General features: G+C 43.0%; 1 protein-coding gene across 8 annotated transcripts in view; it reads left to right on the forward strand.

Annotated features, from left to right (window-relative positions):
* Window positions 1–21,010, forward strand: part of casz1 (castor zinc finger 1) — a 160,933-nt gene that overhangs the window by 116,710 nt on the left and 23,213 nt on the right. For all 8 annotated transcript variants that reach the window (XM_017035821.2, XM_017035823.2, XM_025059741.1 and 5 more), the window contains 3 exons: window positions 11,117–11,677; window positions 17,561–18,461; window positions 20,054–20,119. In XM_017035821.2, the coding sequence (XP_016891310.1) occupies window positions 11,117–11,677; window positions 17,561–18,461; window positions 20,054–20,119 (1,528 nt within the window). The remainder of the gene's footprint in view (window positions 1–11,116; window positions 11,678–17,560; window positions 18,462–20,053; window positions 20,120–21,010) is intronic.

Consider the following 21,010-nt stretch of genomic DNA (forward strand, 5'->3'; position numbering starts at 1 on the left):
CGCATTAAACTCCCCGTCTAAAGGGACAGCGCCTAAAAATTCCTTCCTCCTGGACACCGGTTGAAACCCTCAGCCTACTTAGAACATTCAGAGGATTTCTTTTTTCTCTCTCTCCCTCCTTCTCTGTGTCTCCTACCTGTGGAATTTCACGTGTTATCCCAATGGTGCAATAAATAGCAGACACGCAGCCCCTGATAAACTTTTAAGCCGTTTCACTTTCTGCAGATGAACGAGCTCAACAGGGAAATTACTGTGACGTGGAAGCCTTTACTGATCTGGTGCCCACTGGCATTTTGGGAGGAGAGGTCTTTCTGGCATGGTTCCCGTACTGGTTGTTAACAGCCTGTTGGTACCTTCTGTTCTCTTTGTTCTGTCCCAATGGTCCAACACTGACAACTCTTCAAGCATCTGAGGAACCTGTGAAGTTAAAATCACCCATTCTGATGTCTCCTGGCAGCACCCGACGTTTTGTTGTATTTGCGTCTGAAACACGGGGCCCTTGCTTGGAGGAACTACCCTCAACGTTCGCTGGAGCTGGGTGGGGTGAGGCTGGGGTTGGGGGTGTGGGTCTTTTCTCTCTATCTTTCTACTGTTCTTGCCGTCCTTCCCATCCTTTTGATCTAACCATCAAATCTTCCCCGGTTTTTATGAGTGACGTTTACGAAGGCGGCTTGGGAAATGGCTGGCTGAAGAAGACGTTTGAGAAAATGTGCCTGAGCAAGCTATCACCTTTGATAACGCCACAGTTCCACTGGGACAGGAAGAAGAAAGTAGGAGAGCAGGAGCATTATTGGTAATGAAAAACGCCATCCAAGAAGGAGCGCTGCTCTGATCCCGGCCTTTTATACCAACATTGTCTAGTACAGTCGTACATCAAACACTGTTCTGTTGTTGTGCTGTGCTGAGTGTGTTCAACCCACAGGACTGATTTGAATCTGGGGAACCACACTGTAAATACACTTGGTTCCACCACTGTCAGGAACACAGTGAGTCACAGTGATGCTAAAGGCACGAGCACACTTTCAGTCTAGGCAGTAGTTAGGCAGTAGTTTTTTTTTTTAAATGATAACATCTCAGAAAAGGAGGAATAAAGAAAACGTTATAGGTAGTCAAAAGTGCCGAGAACTAGAAATGTTAGCTTTAGTAATTAGTACTTCCACAGAGGAGCAGCAGAGAGGACAGTGAGGCAAGCAAGTGCACAAAGGAGGCCCCGTGTGCAGATAATGATGGGGTATCAATGTAGCTCTGACAGTGTTAATCTTGGAGCGCTCCACTGTGTGTGTGTGTGTGTGTGTGTGTTTGCTGCTGCTCTGTTCAGCTTATGTAGGTGCAGTGTCACTGAATCTCAGCCCACCAGTGAGACCACCTGACAGCACAGTTTATAACTCTGTTATTTTGAGATAAAATTCTGCAGAAAGTGAAATAAAAAACCTCGAGCCTGAAGCTTCACATCCTGCCCTGGAGGTAACTTAGGCTGATGGCAGTGGAAGAAGTCATTTGTTTTACATAAATCTAACCCTCCAAGTCTTTTGCAAGTTTCTTTCTCAAAAACAAGTGATCTCAAACCTACGTCCTGTTGCTGCGTCCTCACAAAAGTGCCAGCCAACCAGCAGAGTGAGTGAAGTAAAGAAGTCTCACGCTCTTTGGGGTCTTTTTCATTATTTTTTTCCCCTCTTTCCATTTGAAGTTTTGAGACGCTCGTTTGAGCCCGGCTGCTCACCGACACTCAACACGCGGGAAGGTGTTATGAATATGCATCAACACAGCATATGGCAGCAGCAGCGCTGGGACTAGGTGTGTCCAGAAGGTAGAGCGCTGCCGATGCATTATTCTCCATTCAAATTACCACAGTACGAATGCGGCGGGAAAGTGAGGGATGTTCGCCACAGCTCAAGACGGGGCAGGAGTAGAAGTTAGCTGGTGCAGAACAGCAGGAGCGGATGAGCTGTGATGAGCACAGTAGTAGTCTGGCTGAGTTTCCTTGATTTGGTGGGTTTTTTCGGCAGGTTCAAACCCGGCACTCGCTGACACGGGCGTGATTAAAAGTGATATTTCTGACACATTAGAATGCGCACGGGAAGTAACCTCCTCTAAAGCGTTCATTATTAGATGCATGACAGACCTGAATATTTATAAAATAGATTTTAATTATTAATAGCAGCAATCTGCTCCTGTAATTCATCAGATTTGCACTTCAACAGAGTATCCGTTTTCACTTTAAAATAATAATAAGTGGAATATTAATGTTGCAGAAATGTAAAACAGGCAGCTGGATGCAGAGCAAATAGTTGAGCGCTCCACATCCACATCTGAGGATTTCTTTTACACCTGACACTTTTAGAATTAAAAATTACATTTTGGGCTTTCATCGTGGCAGCGTTTGAAAACCTTCAGCTTTTTGTGCTCGACAATTTAGTGAGTGGCTTTTGACAAATATGGCAAGTCATGAAGTTGAAGAAGCAGGAAACAAAGTGGTTTTGCTGTAGAATGCAAAAGCAGTTGCTGTGGTTTTATCAAAAGAACATTTATTTGTCTGAGTGAACTTTGCAGCACTTCCTTTTGTATTCAGAGACCCAAAATAGACAGCATTCTTTTTTTTTCCTGTAAAGCAGCATTACTTGTTTCATCGCACCCCCTCCCCTCCACCCTCCCCCCATATATGGCTTGTGTTGTTTTATCACACCTTCAGATTCAGTCACAACACAGTTCTACTCTGAACTGACTGAACTCAGTCATAAAGGTCGTTCCCGTTTCACTGAAAAATGCCACGTTTACTTCCACCTCCAGTTCACATTGAACTAAAAAAGTCTTGTTTTTAGAGCTGCCTTCACACTCCCTGTGCATTTGACAGTGTGTGTGTGTGTGTGTGTGAGCCTCAGACCTGCAGTCACCATAGGAGCAGCAGGAGCACACACACACACACAGAACAATGTCCTTTTATCTGCGAGCCTTGAAGTTGGTAGTTAACACGCAGGTAAACAACACACACCGTTGTTGGAACAGCAGGACTGAGAACTGTTTGCTATTGTTTGTGCACAAGATGGTGTAAAATATAAAAATGAGGGAAAAAAACGACATGTTTTTAGTTCACATTTCTGTTACCCACTCAAAAAAGGCAAATAAAACACAACGGGAAAGAAACTCCTCAAAATAAAAAACTGACTATCACTTTCCAATAAGTCATTAATACATTTGCTTAAACAACCAGCTGTAGGAAACAGGAACACATTTATCCAGTAATCACATTTTCTCATCAAACCTCTGAGGCTGTTACTTTCATCTGTTTTATCAAAGAAATTAAAAAGTCAAACAAACCAGAGTCCTGCCAGAGGAATCGTAGCCATGAGCTCTGAAATGGAAATCCCACCTGCAGGAAGACGCTCCCTCACTGCTTACTCACTAAGATTCACGTAAACTGTATATATACATACGTTTTTAACTTTTAAAAGTTACTCTTTGGGGTGGGGGGGGGCATGATCACCCACTAAGTGTTGTATAATTGAATAAAACAGTTTGACATCCGTTCAGCTCATGTAGAACCCAGGACCATGGGTCAGTTTTGGACAGAGAGACAACCTGCTCAGGGTGACATTTTAATGAGCACCTGTGATTCATTCCACGCCATAAAAAGTCCAAAAGTGGAAAAGTCTGTCAGGCGGAGCAAATGTTTTAATGGCAGTCAGGGATTGATGTTGTCAGCACGAGCATCCTGTCTGGAAAAAAAAGAAAAAAAAAACATGCCTTTTGGGGGGTAAATGTCACTCCCTTCTTTTTTTTTAAGAAGATAAGAAAAAGACAGGGCAAATGAAGGAGAGGAAATGCCTTAAAAAAAACATTGACTCTCTTCACAATAGTGCTTCCGTATCCGAACAAACATAAGCTCAGAAATCAATTAAGGAACGTGAGAAAAACCAAAGAAAAGGTCCACCTGTCTTTCTCCTTCACCTCCTCCTCTCCCCTCCACCTAACTGGGGTCGGCCCATCAGAGCAGCGTCTCTTGTTGAAGGCCATATATGCTGTCAAAATGTCTTAGGAGTCTTATTAAGAAAATGCCACAGTTCATTTGGCTGTAATGCAGTTCATATGCTGGTGAACGGGGCCGAGTCCACAGATCTAAACTGCTCTGCTCTTTAGGCTTCACATTAGGGGTTATCTGTGAGGGCTTGTCATTGATTGACATTATCTGGCCCGACAGGGCCTCATATCAAGGTTAACCTCCTGGACAAAAGTGCCACCCTGCACCCACACACAAACACACTCCATCACCCACACCCCAGCTGGAAGGAGACATGGCCCTCTCAGCTTCCTGTTCAGACGGTCGCTGCGTTCGTTAGCTACCCCCAGTCTGTGTGTGTGTGTGTGTGTGTGTGTGTGCGTGAGCCAGGTGATAGTTTTAAGACTTAATTGATAACTAATGGAGCATTGTGTGCTGAGTTTGCCCCTGAGGATTGACACCGTGTGTGTGTGTGTAGAAAAAGACGATGTAGGTGATGGTGAGACAACTTAGTCAGCAGTGAAGCTCCTTATACCGTTGTGGTAAACGCTTTACTGTGCCACACATCATGGAGTGACAAGGTCGGTGTGACCAGACCTCACTCCTCCTGTGATTGGCTCATTCAAACCAAATTTGTAGAAAATACTGATCATAGCAGACGTTCCTACACTTTTGATCAAACAAACCACTGCAGCTTAACATATCCATCAGAAAACCTGCTCATACATTTGAGGACCGGGGTGTACAGCAATTATTACATTTTTTATAGTTTTACAATAGTGAGCTGGAACAACAACTTTTCATTTCATTTATTACCAGGTGTATTTTCCAAGCGACAACAAAAACTTGATCATTTAAATTTTTTAGCACAAATGTGTTTTGAAGAAACAAAAAAAAACTCTGATAAAGCCTCAAAAAAAATTAGAATGGTAAAAGATAGAGATCAAAATAACTGGCAACTTTGGGTGTTGCAGCAGTTGTAGGAAATGACTACACACACACACACACACACACACAGAGTGAATCTCTGCTTCTACCTCTGAAGAAATCACACTGGAGAAGAAGAGAAATCCCTGTGACTAAAACTCAACTGAAGCAGTTAATCTGTACTGATATTAGCTCAAGGGCTCTTTAGAAGTGCACCGCTGAGAACCCTCTCCACTATACTTCTGCCACTCCAAGAGCAGCCTCCGCGAGGGAGTGACACGGGGGTCGTCTGCTCATTTAGCACAGAAGCTAGATAATCAAAGTGTAATGCTACTGTTGGTGGGGGAGGGGGTTGGGGGTTTAAGAGCTGAGCTTCAAAACACAAAAAAAAATCTTCTCGTCCCTAAGTCCATAAAAGCACGAGTGCGTGCGAGTTTCCTCTCAGAGACACAGCTGTGATTCCAGATTTCATGTACAATTTTAACAAGCAGTGGTGTGTCCTGTGAATCACCCTGAGCAGCAAACTGAAGAAAACTTGGCTGTTTTGATACGGAGCTGTCACAATGGCTCTTGTCACTCATGTCTATTTGTGTGTGTGTGTGTGTGTGTGTGTGTTTTTACCCTCAGAGCATTTTATTTTGCATGTCCTCTACGGTGGAAAAATACCATAATTACCCTGTTTGTGATGAAGGCGTGGGGGTTTATTTGAACAAAGATTTGAACTTTCCTGCCTGATTGCCCTGAAGTTGGACGTCTTTCCTCTTCCGTCTGCACTTAAAATGTACATTGTTTTCTAAAGCCATTGTCAAGCACAGGTTTGTTTGTTAGCAAGGCCGCCGGTGTCTGCTATTGTCCTGCAGCATCTTGTTTTTTTAATTTTTTTTTTTTTTAAGCGTGGCACTCGGTAAAGGACTTCAGATTTGAACCAACCCATGGAAAAAGTTGCAGCGCGGTTGTCCAAACAGGTCCTTCAAGGTCGGCACCTCAGAAAGGCAGCACACAATGTGCAAGGTCACATTCTAGACTAAAAGCAATAAGTGCTTTATTGATAGAAAAAAAAAACAACAAGCAGGCAGATGTGCAACCAACTGATTAATAATAAAATAGATTTGTGAGAGAGAGACTGGAGGACGGTAGGGGGCAGGGGGACAGAAGACAGCCACCTCCTGACTTTCCGTCCGTGTGTGTGTGTGTGTGTGTGTGTGTACAGTTCAGGCTCTTTGCTCTGAAGCAAAACATTGATCCTGCAGTGGAAACTAAAAAATCTATTAAAAATCCAGTGGTTAAAAAGAACAAAATGTGACAGATTGGGGTTGTTGGCAGTTTCACGGGTGAACATTCTCTCTCCTGTTTTGACAGTAATTAGCATATCACATATATGTCATCATGCTTTATGACAGGGACAACAGTCACTGTAGGTTCCTTTTTTCCATTCAGTCATTTAATGAACAATGTGTCTTTTGTACTGCGCCTTCTGTGTTATTATCTTTTTATGAAAATAAGCCCAGGGTTTTTGGAATGTCGTCCTCTTTTATGTGCCTTTATCATTCTCTCTCTCTCTCTCTCTCTCTCCACTTCTCTTTTTACCTACTTGTCCTCAACCTGGCAAACCTGCCAAGTGAGTAGAGCTCCAAAGTGGATCAGTCAATGGCAGATTTAGATTTGAGGTGGGGAAAGCAACGTCCCAGCCCGAGCCAGAAGTGTCTCGTCAGGAAGACTCTGACGGACCGGGAGGGCTGGGAGTTTTCCATATGTTGTAGCACTGCCTTCTACAGGCACCCCCTCCCCTCCCCTCCAGTCCCCGACCTCACCTCCCCTCCCTTCTTGGTACATTTACAGCCCCCTCTTCTAAATCCCTTCTCAACATAAACTTGTCCTCCGCTGTTCCCACCCCCAACCCCACATCTATCACCTAGTTGGCAATGGCATTGTTTTTAATCATCAGAACCTCAAAATTATTATTATCGCTTCTGATGCGGCAATTAAAACTTCAGGTCAGAGGCACAACGAGCGGTGATCAGCAGCCGAGCTGAGAAGTTTTAATTAGACGATCAGAACCATTAATGCACAAAAAAAGGTGTGCGCTGGGAAATTAACGGGAACGTCTTAATCAGGGTTAGCGACTCCGAAGAGGAGTCAAGTGAACAGAGAGCAAAAAACAAATCATTTCCGCACCACTGGGACAAAACTCAATTAAATATGCATGCGGAAAAATGGAAATTTCTCAGCATCAGCTGCACCGACTGTTAGGAAACTGTGGCAAAATCTCACAGAGGGGTCGACGACCTGCTTATTGTTATTCTTGTGTAATAAAAATGAGAGAGGGGCCAGATGCTGAGGTCTGGGTGTCGTGGCGTAGTTGTCCATCAGTGGCTTTGCGCTTGACTTGTTCAGGCTGCCGTAACCTCTCCACCATGGCAAAGATGGAGTGTGAAAGTGTGAGAGAGAGAGAGAGACAGACAGACAGAAAGAATAAATCTTCTCCTGCCAGCTCCAAATTTACCAAAATAAAAACACCTCAATTCCTACGTGACTGTGTTTGTTTATGCGTCTTTTCCTGAAAACCTGGATGTGCGCTTCCTCGCACACACTCGTACGTTTCCCATGAGAGCTATAGACACAAAAGAGTCGCAGAGTTACACACGGTCTTGTCGATTAATCTGCTAAAGGCTCAGAAAGTTATAACTAGACTTTTCCTCTCACAGATAGCGAACCTCTATCTCTGCATATTATAAAATAATCCGGGGCTGCGCAGACATCTCCCGCTCCCTGTTTGGATTAATTAAGTCCTGATATTGCGGGGGGTTTGTCCCAGTGTCAGTCATGTTCGAATCTACAACAATCCCTGTACCTGTGTTTGATTAGGTGAAGAGATAAGCTTCAGTTTAAACAAGTAATATCTCCCTCTCTCACCCGGACCCTCCTGCTCGCTCGCTCCACACAAACAGACAACCCTGCGGGGAGAAGGTGTGTTTATGGAGCGGCTCAAATGATCACTGAAGCCCAGGTTATTTCATTCAGCGTATGTTAAATATGTGATTTTACAATCTCCACAAGACGATTACACCAGTGTTTGGACAAAAGGCGCCTCATCTCAGGACCCGCCAGCCGCTACTTTGTTAACTCCTTACCCGTCGCTACCTTGATTGTAGTCTGTGCACGTTCGCACAAGTAAAGCACTTCCAACAGCGTTATTAGAATTTGAAACACATCTTGATTGGGTATGATATCATTCTGGCACACAAACACAGAGTCTGCATCAAAAGCCAACAAGACCTGTGGTGTTCAGAGCATGTGTGTGTGTGTGTGTGTGTCAGCGTCAGCGTCAGTGTCAGTGCAACACCGGCAGCGTCATCCAGTGCTTACAAGAACCAGGACCCAAAAAAGGACGAGATGATGCACTTTTTTCTGACTGAAGATGAAAAAGAACCTGACCTTGTCCAAATGTGTTCAAAATACTTTCTTGGGTTTTTTCGCCTCAGGTTTTGGCCTTATAAGACGGTCCACGGTGCTGCTGCGTGGCCCTGCACAGTTTCCAGTAAAATAGTGTCACGGCTAACGTAAGCACTTGGAAAAATTAGTTTCAGCTGTTGTGTTCACAGTCAAACCTGCCTATATGTTCCCACCCCCGGTGCTTACTGAGGTGTCTCCTCCTTGACAATTAGCACACCAGGCTAAAGCAGAAGTGTAAATAATGTCCGGTGCGTGTGACATGGTTGTTTTTCTTTCTGATATTCATTAATAAGGCAGAATGCTTACTGGACTCTTAGAGAGGTGGGGGAGTGAGTCCCAGAGGGAAAGGTTGTTCTTTCATGTAGGTCCCCACAGATTTTATCTCATTGTACGCTATCATGCACACAAACGACTTGAGGTAAACAGCTTATTGTTACCATAGCAATCCTCACTGAAAGCAACGGCAAAACGCTGCTGAGGACAGAAAGCCTCAGCATAAATAATAGTTTAGGCAGCCGCCATAAACCAGCCGACCGTAACGTGTTCCTCCTCAGGGGGAACGTCACAATATTAAATTTGTTTTAAAGTACAACTACCTTTAAAGAACCAAAGCACTAAATATACGTTCTATTATTTCTGCTAAAGGACTAAAACAGTGGCACTCTGCCCTCGACTCACACTCCTTATTGTTACCAGAAAATCACACTTAAATAGGCACTCATGAAAAGAAACAACTCTGTAGGAGTCATTTCCTACAAGGAGCCTGAGATTGCAGAGGAAAAGGAAATCAGTAGTTAAGGCATGAAATACTGAACACAGTAAACAGAAAAAAAAATTACCTCCACTGCAACACCCAAATGACCTCAATCTTCCTTTGGAGAGTATTTCCTAAAAAAAAAAAAATCTTGAAAATTTATGGCGGCCACTTCCTAATAGTTTTTCCAGGGGATTCTTTTTTTTTTTCAAAATTGCTGTCTTCTAAAAGGTGACCCTTTCACCCCTGCCTGCAATTGTCTAACACTAAATTGTACAGTAATGTGCAAATGATATATGGGCCTTTCAGAACTACATAATTCCTGGAGTCATTGTTTCAGAGAGGAAGCCTGCAATGTAAATACAGTAACTGAGAAAGCATGTGTGTGTGTGTGTGTGTGTGTGTGTGTGCATTGTCTGGCGTTGGGGTGATCTGTAAACTCCCTCAAATTGTATATCCTCTAATGATTCCACAGCTTTGCAAAAGAAAATGAAAACAGGATTTTATGTTGCACCGGTGTGATTTACATAATGCCGGCAATGGCTCACACATGATTGTGCTTGGCTTTATGGCTGAGGGAAAATGAAGAGGCTCGTTCTCATTGTTGTAGAAAGTGAATTGAATCTTAAAGATGGAACTTTGTTACCTTACATATCACACATTTTTCTCTAGTGAAACGGTGAGTCCGTGGTTTCACTATAGACCATTATCCTCCTGACGGGGCAGGTGAGTTAAAATCCAATACAGTTCACGTGAGAAAAACAATCTCTCTTTTCCCTCCCTCTGTCTTTTAACGGTTTCTAAAGATCTCAGACGATGACAGAGCTGAGTCTTTAACAAACAATAAAATGAATTAAAAGTGAATAAGATTTCATTTTTAAACACCGCGTTACTCACGGACATCTCCTCCCACCACCTGATAAAGATCTGGCCTTGCTTTGTGAGTGTGGAAAAAGTTGCCGGAAGGTGAACTTTGGTGGCTGCAGGAGTCAAGTGAAAGGTAACAGAGTGCATTTTCTGCCCTAAAAAGGCAGCTCTGGATATGGAATGCCACAGGCAGCTGTTCCTGCCTCATCAGAGGACATGTTATAAAGATAGCCCCACTTGGATTGAAATAATGCCACCCATTCCTGCCCCAAGGCACGCTCTATCATGGGCTATTGTTTAGAGAGGCCCAGTGAGGAGGGGGGGGGGGGTTGAACCTATTTTATTTGGGTTTTATTTTATGAAAGTAAAAAAACAAAACAAAAAAACAGCAGTATTGATATAAAGTTGTGGCGAGACAGCTGTCCTTAATACATTTAACAAAAAATAAACACCAATGATCACTGTTGAAAAGGCTGAAAAGTTCGCAGCACTTTTCCTGCACATTCTGACAGCTTTAATGCTCAGCGCCCCCCCCCCCAGCCTCGGTGGGCCGCACAGACCACAGACTCTTTAGGTGAGAATAAAGATAATGTCTCACAGCGTCTGTAGAAGCGCTGTCATGTGAGGCATTATGTAGTCGTAGGGTGGGTTTGCTGCTCGTAGTATAGTATGGGGTCAGATGTCTATCTGCCTGTGGTTTAGGCCTTGTGTGTGTGTGTGTGTGTGTGTGTGTTTTCCTCTTTTTTTCCACCAATGCATTAAACACAGAGCTGACCGTAGAGGTGTGACTTTGAAAGATATGTACAGTATCTGGGTCTGTCCTTTTAGTCTTGTGCTGTTATTGTTAAGTGCTTTTGGATGTTATTAATAGCAGCAGTCAGTGTTCTGTGTCAGTTTTATTTTTTTCCATTGTGATACTTTAAAACAGTACAAGATACTGACAGGGAGAAGCAGCTTCAGGTCTGTGTCTGTTTACACTCACAGCTTTTCTGGCTCTCTTGTGAATAAGAACATGTCGGCGTTTTGAATTTAAAATCTCAACAAGGCTGTATGTCTTTTTTTTTTTCAAAAAATTATATTTATTAATAAACATTTGTATTTTTTTTTCTGCTTCTCAACAGCTGAAAGGAATTTATGCACTGAAACGACCTCAGGAAAATCCAAGATGGCCGCCAAAAGGAAAGGTGGCCTAAAACTCAATGCTATCTGTGCCAAGCTGAGCCGCCAGGTGGTGTTTGACAGCAGCTCCCAGAATGCAGAGGGTGACCAGAGTGTAGCAGAGAACAGCGAGCGTGGCAGTTCCCACTACGATGACAACGAGAACAACTTCCACGAGAGCCTCAGCCTAAGTCAGAGCCTGGAGGAGGACCAGAAGAGACGAGAGGCCATCGAAAAGTGGGTCAACGGTGAGTACGGCGATGAGCCGCCAGCTCCTGAGGACGAGCAGGAGCATGAACTCAAAGTCAGCAATGATGAAGATGGCCCTCCTGAGGGTGTGTACATGGTACAGCCCAAAGGCTGCAGCGATGAGGAAGACAACGCAGACGAGGCTGAACCCGAGGCCGGCTCTCAAGATGGCAGTTACCATGAGGACAAAGACAGTGAGGACAAGCCTCCAAAAAATGATTCCTTCATGCCGCAAGGAGAGGCCCAAAGTCGCCAAGCACCTTTCGCCTCTCCAGGTACGTTTTTTCTGACGACATCACTGATTTTCCTAAATGTTAAAATATAAAATCATCAACCCTTTGGACCCTTGAACAACAGCCCACTACACTCACTACAACTGTTAGACACGTCAAGGGTGACGTCATAGCAGTGGTTCCCAAAGTGCAGAGTGCATTGGAGGGGCAGGACTGCAGCAAGGAAAATATATTTCAGATACAATAATTTCTTCTTTTTGCATTGAATTTTTTTGTTTTTCTTTTGTTTATTTAAAGAAATGTGTTTTAAATAAAAATAAACATTTATAGCAATAGCTAAACTTATTTTTTAAATGTGAGCTGTTTGGGAACCACTGACATACTGTATAGCCAGTGTTATTATTAACCTGAAGAAAGATACAACGAGCAGTTGTGGGGAGGGGGTGTGGGAGGGGAGGTCTCTATAACTTGTCAGTGTGTGGTTAACTGAAATTCATAAATGAGGCAGGCTTACGGTATGAGACCATTTATGTATTCTCCCTGCAGCTGTGGGCCAACAGCGAATGGCAGGGCCAGGCTTAGCGTCACATTACACCCAGGATTACATATTGAGTCTTTGATTTTTCCCTAAGCTCACTAAACTTAGCCACTGCTTCAAGCTCCTCCATTACATAGACTTGTGGTTTGCCTTTCGAGCCATTTAAGCTTTATTTTTTCCATAGTTTCCGAAACCAAAAATCAATTTTTAAATAAAGCCCAAAAAGGAAGAATTATATATATATATATATATATATATATATATATATATATATACAGTATATACATATATATACATGTTTAGTCTCCTTCCTTTTCCTGCAGCAGGCGCTATAAATCACAATTTGTAACCTAGTCAATGTTGTTAAAATAAAACTGTAAACCAAAGTAAAAAAAAAATACATTTAGGTTTTAATATTAGTTATTGTCCAGTAAATATATGACATATACGTCATGTCTCAGGCCCTGTGGAGCTGTAAATGTCAAATGCCACAGCTCAGCCTGACTGTGTACCGTCCTGACACATGAACCACCCTTTTGAAAACCTCAAGCTCATCTTAAGTCTCATAATAAACGTTAGCTCCAAGTATTCTTTATTATTTGGCTCGAACGACACTAAAAGAATTTTCTAATTCCTTGATTGCTTGTAAATGACTCATTATAACCTCTGTTAAAATGTGACAAGATGTTCTCTGGGTATAATGTCGTGATTATCAAACAGATAAAACACATAATTTCAACAGTCATCTGAAGTGAAGAATAAATTAATCAACTGTACCAACAATGTTTTACCAGAGCTACTTTTACAGTTATACGCCGTGTGACCCTTGCGACTAGACACGTACACATACATACACAGGCTGGCCTTTGTATGGCAAGTTAAAGCCGCGGTGTAAATAAAAAAAAAAAGCAAAGAAAGAGAGTTAGAAAAAAAAACACAGAGCTTTTTTTTTAAAGAGTACATCAACGCTACTGCTCTGAGAACCAGTGAGGGGGAAAATATTTGCAGGCAGGAGAGGTTGTTGTGGTACGAAAACAAAATGTGTTCCATCCCTGCTCTCGTCTAGTTTTTGTGCTCTTTCATCTAGGTTTAAGTCTCTGTCTCACACTCGTACACAGGCTGCCTTTAATTCTATCAGCAGCAGCTCTGGCCACATAGAATCGAGGGCAAGGGCTTCTTAGAAAAATGAGGCAGGTTTCATTTCAGAGTCAAATGAGAGAAAAAAAGAGCTCTGTGGTTTTAATTAGTCATTTTGTGTGTATTTCACTGCCACGAAAAGCCTGTCTGTTTATACATGTCATTGTAGGAGGCCTGCACCTTTATCCCCACTACTGCTTTTACTACTCCTCATCTGACAACAAACTCTGCTCTCTCTCTCTCTCTCTCGCTCTCTCTCTCTCGCTCTCTCTCTCTCTGTGAGGAGGGTGCGGTGCCTAAGTTGCCAATCTCATGTCTCTCTTCTGGTTTTTTTTTTTTTCATATTTGCTTTTTGTTGATTGCAACTAGGGCATCTATATTGCACTGTTTTTCGTGGCTCACAATTAAAACAACCCCCCCCCATCCTCCTCCCCCTCCTCCTTCTCTCTCTTGCCACTGTCTTTCAAAGGCTGATGCAGAGTGCACATAATTATGCATATAAACATAGTGGCTTAATTATCTTTCACAACATCAGTGACAATGTAATTAACAAACATTGCAAGATCAATGAGAGAATCTGCGACCTTCAAAACATTTAACTCCTCACATTGAGGCATCGTGCGGATTTCCTATCAGCGCAGAACCCCAGAATACTTTTCCTAGATAATTTAGATGTCGCATTAGAGCCTTCGTCAGCCGCTCAATGGAAAAACCGATGAGTATGAAAGCAATGACAGAGGTGCTCAGAGCCACGGATCAAACAGGCTTTACCATCACATCTATCTGCAGTTCTGGGTTCACTGTAAAAAGGTTATTGTTCATTTCAGGCTATTTCAAAGTGCTGCCCATTTACTGCCTTCTAATGAACTAAAGTTTAGAACTCGGGACAGTTCCGAGTGCTAAATTAGAACTGACAGTATTTAAATTTGATGTCCCAACCTGACAATTTACAATTCACTTTTGCTCAAACATGGAATTCAGCCTCTCCTCAGTGCGTATCCACATATAGCTGACAGCGTGCATCTTTATCTCCAGCGACACCTCAGCCTCTCAGGCCTCAGAATAGAGAAGCTGTGCCACGTCCATGGCCATGTTTGGTCAGAGGAAAGCAGATACAATGCCTGACTGTTATCATATCTGTGGGGAAAAATGTGGCCTAATTGCCTCAAATGTAGACAAGGCCGGTGTCTGTGTCGTGTGTTGGATTTTGTTCGACTGAAGTGTCAAGATTAGGAACCACTCATTCCTGGATTTCCATGCGGTGGCGTAGGAGGGCTCATAGACGGAAAATGGCAGACGTGGTAACAAACGTCTGGTAAAAAAAAAAACATTTGAAAAGAAGGGCTGACGGATTATTTATTTACTTCTTTATTTACCGAGTTATTTATTTATACAAAGTGTAACCGCTGGCTGTCATTTGATATCAGGCTGATAAGGCCTGAGTAGAAAACCCATTTACATGCTTTGTTAGAAAGGTTATCTGGAGTCATGATCTGTCTTCATGTCCAATCCCTCTGCCTCTCACTCATGTCACAGCAAAAAAGAAAGAAAGAAGTTCTCATTTTTAATTTTTTTGCTAATTAGGCAAAACAGGAACAAAATGAGTGCCTGCGCTCCCATAACAGGAACAACTAGTCTCTTTATAGTTGTTCAAAAAGTAGACAAAAATGACAGACATTTAGTTTAATTGAGCTCAGTTTCATTAAAATAATTAAATGTCTTTTTATTCTCAAAATCAGCTTTGTTGTCCTCTTTTATATTCATCCTCAGACACTGACGTGTGGATCAGGACTCTGACTCACGGCTGCTGTGGGTGTGGGGACTCTAACTTTAGAACTATATGATACAGCCTGACCTGAAATCCTCTTATACAGTGAAAACAGAGGCAGTGCAACTCAAGTAAAGTGTAACGAGGTATACTAGAATTTGATATGTGATAAATTATTAGAACGTAAATAAATAAATACAGGCTACGAGCTGTTCAGAGGAAACTCCAGGGTGAACCGCACAGGAGCAGGAAGCACATACTTATACATGTGAACGTGATATGTCAATTTGTGGTTTCTGTACATGTAAAAACACAGCAGATTTGATGAAATGATCCCTGTCAAACATTTAGCCTTCTTCCCCTCTCCCAAATACCTGATCTATGTCTCCTGAAAATTTCATGCCCTTTCGATCTGCCAGATACTATTTCATAGTGATCCACTTGTGTCGAGGAGCAACCCCAGTGCAGTGAATGGAAATTTGGGGATTATTTTACATGCTGTGCAGGGGACGTGAAAAGCAGGACACAGTGACTGATTTAGCCATAACTGAGAAATCTGAGACAAGAGCAGAGATATTTGTGTATTAATTGCCAGGGTGGCAGATGACATTACACCAGGCCAGCTCATGTGAGCTTTGGTCAGAAGAGAAGCTATAGGAGAAAAATAAAATAAAATAAAATAAATGTTTAAAAATATTGAACTTTGGTCCTGTCACTGTGCCAGTGGGGAGTTACAGTGGCCAAAGGTTTAAAATGATGATCGTTTATCGCCTGTCATCGTCAGAACTCTGCCTGTGTTCTGCTCTTCTGTCTGGCAGGCAGACAGAGAGATTTTGTCCTTCCACTAGATTCATTTCCCCCCTCTTTTCCCACTCTCTGACCCCTTGCGCTAACCTGGATGAAAGTTAATGGGCCAGAATTAATCTCCACATAATGCAATTAAACTATACATTGACTATACTGTATTTCGCTATGTCCTTGGGGAAGTTGTCCAATTTAATGGACTCTAAAAATGGAAGTGATGTTTCAGTTCACAAATGTGTAAAAAGAGGAAAAGATTCATTCTGTGCACTTTTGAAGGTGACACAATTATTATGTTATTATAAAATACCTCACACGTAGCTTGATGGGTTTTTTTTCCTTAATGGAGGATATATGGTCATATATATTGTCAACTTTTCTCCCTCAAACCCAATGTAGGATTTGGCCTAATAAAAAAAATGAATCAGTAAATCTCACAGGCTAACAAGCCGAACTTCAGAGCGTTCATTTGCAAATTTTGCAATTCTGACTAATACAGCAAGTGCCACAGGAAGAAGAGTGCATCTTGTTTGTCGGCACAAAATATGCAGCATGGTAGCTGTAGTTTGCAGCGAAGCATCACTTTTCCTGTTTTAAAATGTCTCTACAGTTCATAAGTACCAAGGAGAACGCCGTCACATCAATCACCAACGTTCATTGTTCAGAAAACATTGCTCCTTTATAATGCGGGAGGTGTAGTTCTTATTAATTATCTCAGCGTTGTGTGTGTTTGCCAAAATGGTGAGGTGAGATAGAATTGTTGCATTAATTGGGCCAACAAAATATGGTCTACACTTTTAACACAAAGCTACTTTGCCAGATTAATCCATTTGTGACCGCCATATTTGATGCCAAACAAAACAATAAATTGTCAAACACTTCTGCTACAGAGCATAGCAACAGTGGAACAGATGTAGAGCGGGCATCAGTCAATAAGATGTGAGAGGGAACCATTTCATATGTTGATTTAGTGACCTGAATTTAGTGAACTGACGTGGGCAGCAGTGGAATAAGTTGGATGCAGTTTCACCACTCAAATGTAGAAAACTCATTTCCATACAAATTAGTAGATTTTCTAAATGTGCAATGAAAAATGAAAATCATACGTAGTTCTGTGGAACTCCACGGTTTACTGTACCAGAGGAGAAACCTCACTAAGAAGGTGACCAGTTTACTTCACATGTCTCTTCACACCTGATCGTGAGTTATTGGATTGTGCCATTATGTTGTTTTGCTGTTAGCTAACAGGCTTTGTCAAATATTAAAGACATTTTTCCAACTGCTCTTATAATACTGGTCTGATGTACGAATCATGATTCATGCAGTCAGGCCAAATTGGTCCATTGCAAAGAGGCGAAAGCGCCACCTGTGACTCTGAGGCCACGTGTTGCAAAACCCTGGTTTAGGGCATTAAAACGGCATTCACCAAAGGCTGGATCTATACTATAAAGCTGTGACTCATCAGTTTCCTGAAAGCAATAAAATTCTATGTTCTGATATCGTAGAGATACAGATAATAAAACTGTAAAATGCTTCAGAGGTCAGTCGAAATTTCCATGTGAAAAGGCCAAAAGTGGGAATAGCTGCTACAGTCATATAATTATATGATTTTTTTTATTATTATATGATTAGAACTTATTGCAGAGCTAACAATATGTTGTTGTTTTTTTTTTCACTTCAGGAGAAGCATCTGCCCTGCGAGACTATGCAGCTAATACCATGAATGAGTTTTTGGGAATGTTTGGCTATGATGACCATCAGGTAAGGGATGAGTTGACCAAGAAGATTAGCTTTGAGAAGCTCAAAGCGGCTACCTCAGACCCCTCATCCCTCAGTAGTGAGGAGGCTTCACGGCGTGCACGCTTCTCTAAGTATGAAGAGTACATTCGCAAGCTAAAAGCTGGTGAGACCCTTCCTTGGTCCATGCATGCTTCCCCGCCCAAACCAGACGACCTCAACGCAAAACTGGCCCAAGAAAAGAGCACTAACACGCTCCAGACCTCGGGCTGCATCCCAGGGGCTGAGACCCAGATCTACCCATCCAGCCTGGACCACAAACAGCCAGGAGAACCTCAGCTGAGCACATCTCAGCCATCCAATCCCACTCACATGCAGAACATGACATCCCGAGCCTCCAAGTACGACTTCTTTATTCAGAAGCTGAAGATGGGCGAGAGTTTGCAGCAGCAGAATGGTAACGCTTACAAGCGACCTTCCAAGTACGACCTGGAGAACGTCAGGTTTCTGCACCTCTTCAAGCCCGGGGAGGGCAACCCCAACATGGGTGGCGCCATCGCCTTTAAGACTGGCAAAGTGGGCCGCCCTTCAAAGTACGACATCAGAACAATTCAGAAATTGATGCCGGGAAATCCTGAGGCCTCCATGGCGCCCAACGTTCTTGCTACAGCACCAGGGAACCCGGGAGTTCCTGGGGTCCCAACAGCAGGTGCAGCCGGGGCCAGCATCACTCCAGGGCTCACAATGGACCAGACAGGACACATGAGCTACAACACTCCTGACTACCTGAAGTCCAGCTTTTCCAAGACTGACTCCATCACCACGGGAACAGTGTCCTCTGTCAAGTAAGTCTGCTCAAGTGGACCACATCACAGTAGAGTAGATGCACTGGTCACATACAATCACTGCCAAAAAGTCATGTCAGATAAATGGACCAAGAGATGACGAATGATGTTACGTTACGTACAGCTACTAAATGACAAATACATTTTTATGTAGATCTATTACATATACTCGTTTCACCTCAACATCTTAAAAACTGCTGATGAATCACATAACCTGTCAGTAAATTTCAATTTAGAGTTTAATGGTGGATTGAAAAGATTCCAAGCTCAGAGGTCTGTCTTCTTCTTCACTGATAGTCTCTCAGTGGGAGCTCACATACACTTAACTGCTACTGTGAGTCAGTTAGCCTAACGCAAAGGTAATTGCTACCTTTACTGCAGCCAACAGGAATGTTGTGTGAAATAGCGCATAGCGCCCAATAGATCCACAACATGATGAGTTGCGAAGGCACATGAAGTGTTTACTCTCCGTAGCACTCCGTGGAGACTGATTTAGCACAGTCATCGCAAAGTGACTGACTTCTTTCGTTTGGCTAGGGTGTAACAACTCTCCCTTTAATTACTTTGGAGCCATGACTAACCTCCCGGCAAGTCACAGGGGCCGACTCAACTCTGCCTGACGAGTGCACTTTAAAGGAGGCAAACGAGGGGTTTGGGGAACTAGCCTACAGTCATGTGCCCTACCAGTATCCCAGAGTCTGTTTGATTGGTTTTGACCTTGTCTCTAGTTAGTCGAGACCTATCAAAGGCACCGTTCAGGAGCCCTCAGGCACCTCTCCCTCTGGCCTGGGTCTGTGTCAGGTGGGGGCTCAGTGGAGCCGCCAGCTCGGCTAACTGAACTAGTCTGGTGCTTGTATACAGGGGAGGGGAGGAGGGGGTGAGGAGATTGTCTGGCAGCACATCCTCCCCTCTGGGCCAGATTAACCTCAGGTCATCCCCCGTGTAGAGCTGTTCACATGGAGCTAAATACCATCCCTGAGAACCAATACCTGTATTATGACATCTACAAACTGGGCTACAACCTGGGGTTTACATGTCAAGAGAAAAAAGCAAACACCTGTCACACGCAAAAAAAAAAAAAGAAAGAAAATGCCCTAAATGTCTTTTTTTGAGCTGGTTGGGAACGAGGTCCTCAGTCCCAGAGCCGGATCTTGCTGTGTTTGAGGCGCTAGAGTTGTCGTACATCTTAATTTGAGCCGAGTCCAGACTGATGGAAGACATCCTGACATCAGCATTAGAGCCAAGGCCCTGAGGGATTATCAGAAAGGACCTTTTCAGAGCTTTTCTTCCACATCCCCATTATCCAGTTTTGCATACGAGCACTCACCAAATACCCCCATAAAAGATTAATGTCCCTTTGCTCCTGCATTTTGCCTTTCATTGGTTGGGAGACCATGCATCAAAGTGTGCACCTTAAATCCCTGATTCATACTGCACATGAAAACGCTGTTATGACACAAGAAAATGTATATTGATAGTCCAAAGTTTGGGAGCGGCTTGTAAGTAAATAGTGTGTCAGTTTGTTTTTATTAACAACAGGCAGCCCAACTGAACCATTAATCCTGTCTCTTTTGTACTTTCTGTTGCATTAGGAATGGCCTGCCACCAGATAAACCCGCTGGCGACGACATCAACCTCTACCAGAAATATATTGCCAGGTATGCAAATCCCTCAACGTGCTGCACAGATGAAAAAATACTCTCAAACAAGAGACGGGCCTTTTTATGTACTGATAGTGTGTTTTATTCAGTGATGTAACTAGATCTCGTGCCGCTATGAAAATGTTCTGCGCACAGTAAATTAATTAAGAATAGACTTCAATTTATGTGCTGAGAGGAAGTAGAGGGATGGGGGGGTAATGAAAGAGAAATGGTTTGATGTTCACTCTCTATCTGGTTGAAGAAACTCTGCACAGTGTGTAGAGCTCCAGCACACTGGGGGGAACAGCTCAGTACAGTTAGCAGTGACTGACACAGAGGATATGAGCCCAGGTTGTGGTTTTTTCTTTAGTTTTGCTACGTCTTGTCGTGCACACGAGGGCCTGAGTGATCTAAAACTCAGTCTTTCACATCACCAAAGACAAAAGCAACAGGGGACGGGGGTGGAGGGAGGGGGGCGGGGGAAGTTTCTTTAGTTTCTATGGACACAGAACAATGCCCCCCTTTCTGGATTAATTTTGAGCTGACACTAGAAAGGTGATTATCACTTGTTTGTTTATTCTGTTTAAAAAGAAAGAAAACAGCATTTGAAAAGCCAAAGTGGCTCTGGCATTAATGATTACTTCTCCAAGCCATAACATGAAGGGCACAAATCAAAGCCCTGGCACTGACAGACACACATCCTCTTCTCCACACACACACACACAAAACCTCTTCCTTGGACTGATTACATTTTGCAAGAAGATTTAATTAAGGAATTTTTAATGAGGCTTCTGCTGGCACTGCCAAGAACTGTTTTGATATTTGCGCTGCATAATGCATAAAATTTGTCTAAACATCTCGGCAGTTGATGCACGGGGAGGCTGCAGATAAGCCTAGATACAGTTTCAA

The sequence above is a fragment of the Cynoglossus semilaevis genome, chromosome 10, assembly GCF_000523025.1.
Source record: "Cynoglossus semilaevis isolate Cse_v1.0 chromosome 10, Cse_v1.0, whole genome shotgun sequence".
Classification (NCBI taxonomy): domain Eukaryota; kingdom Metazoa; phylum Chordata; class Actinopteri; order Pleuronectiformes; family Cynoglossidae; genus Cynoglossus; species Cynoglossus semilaevis.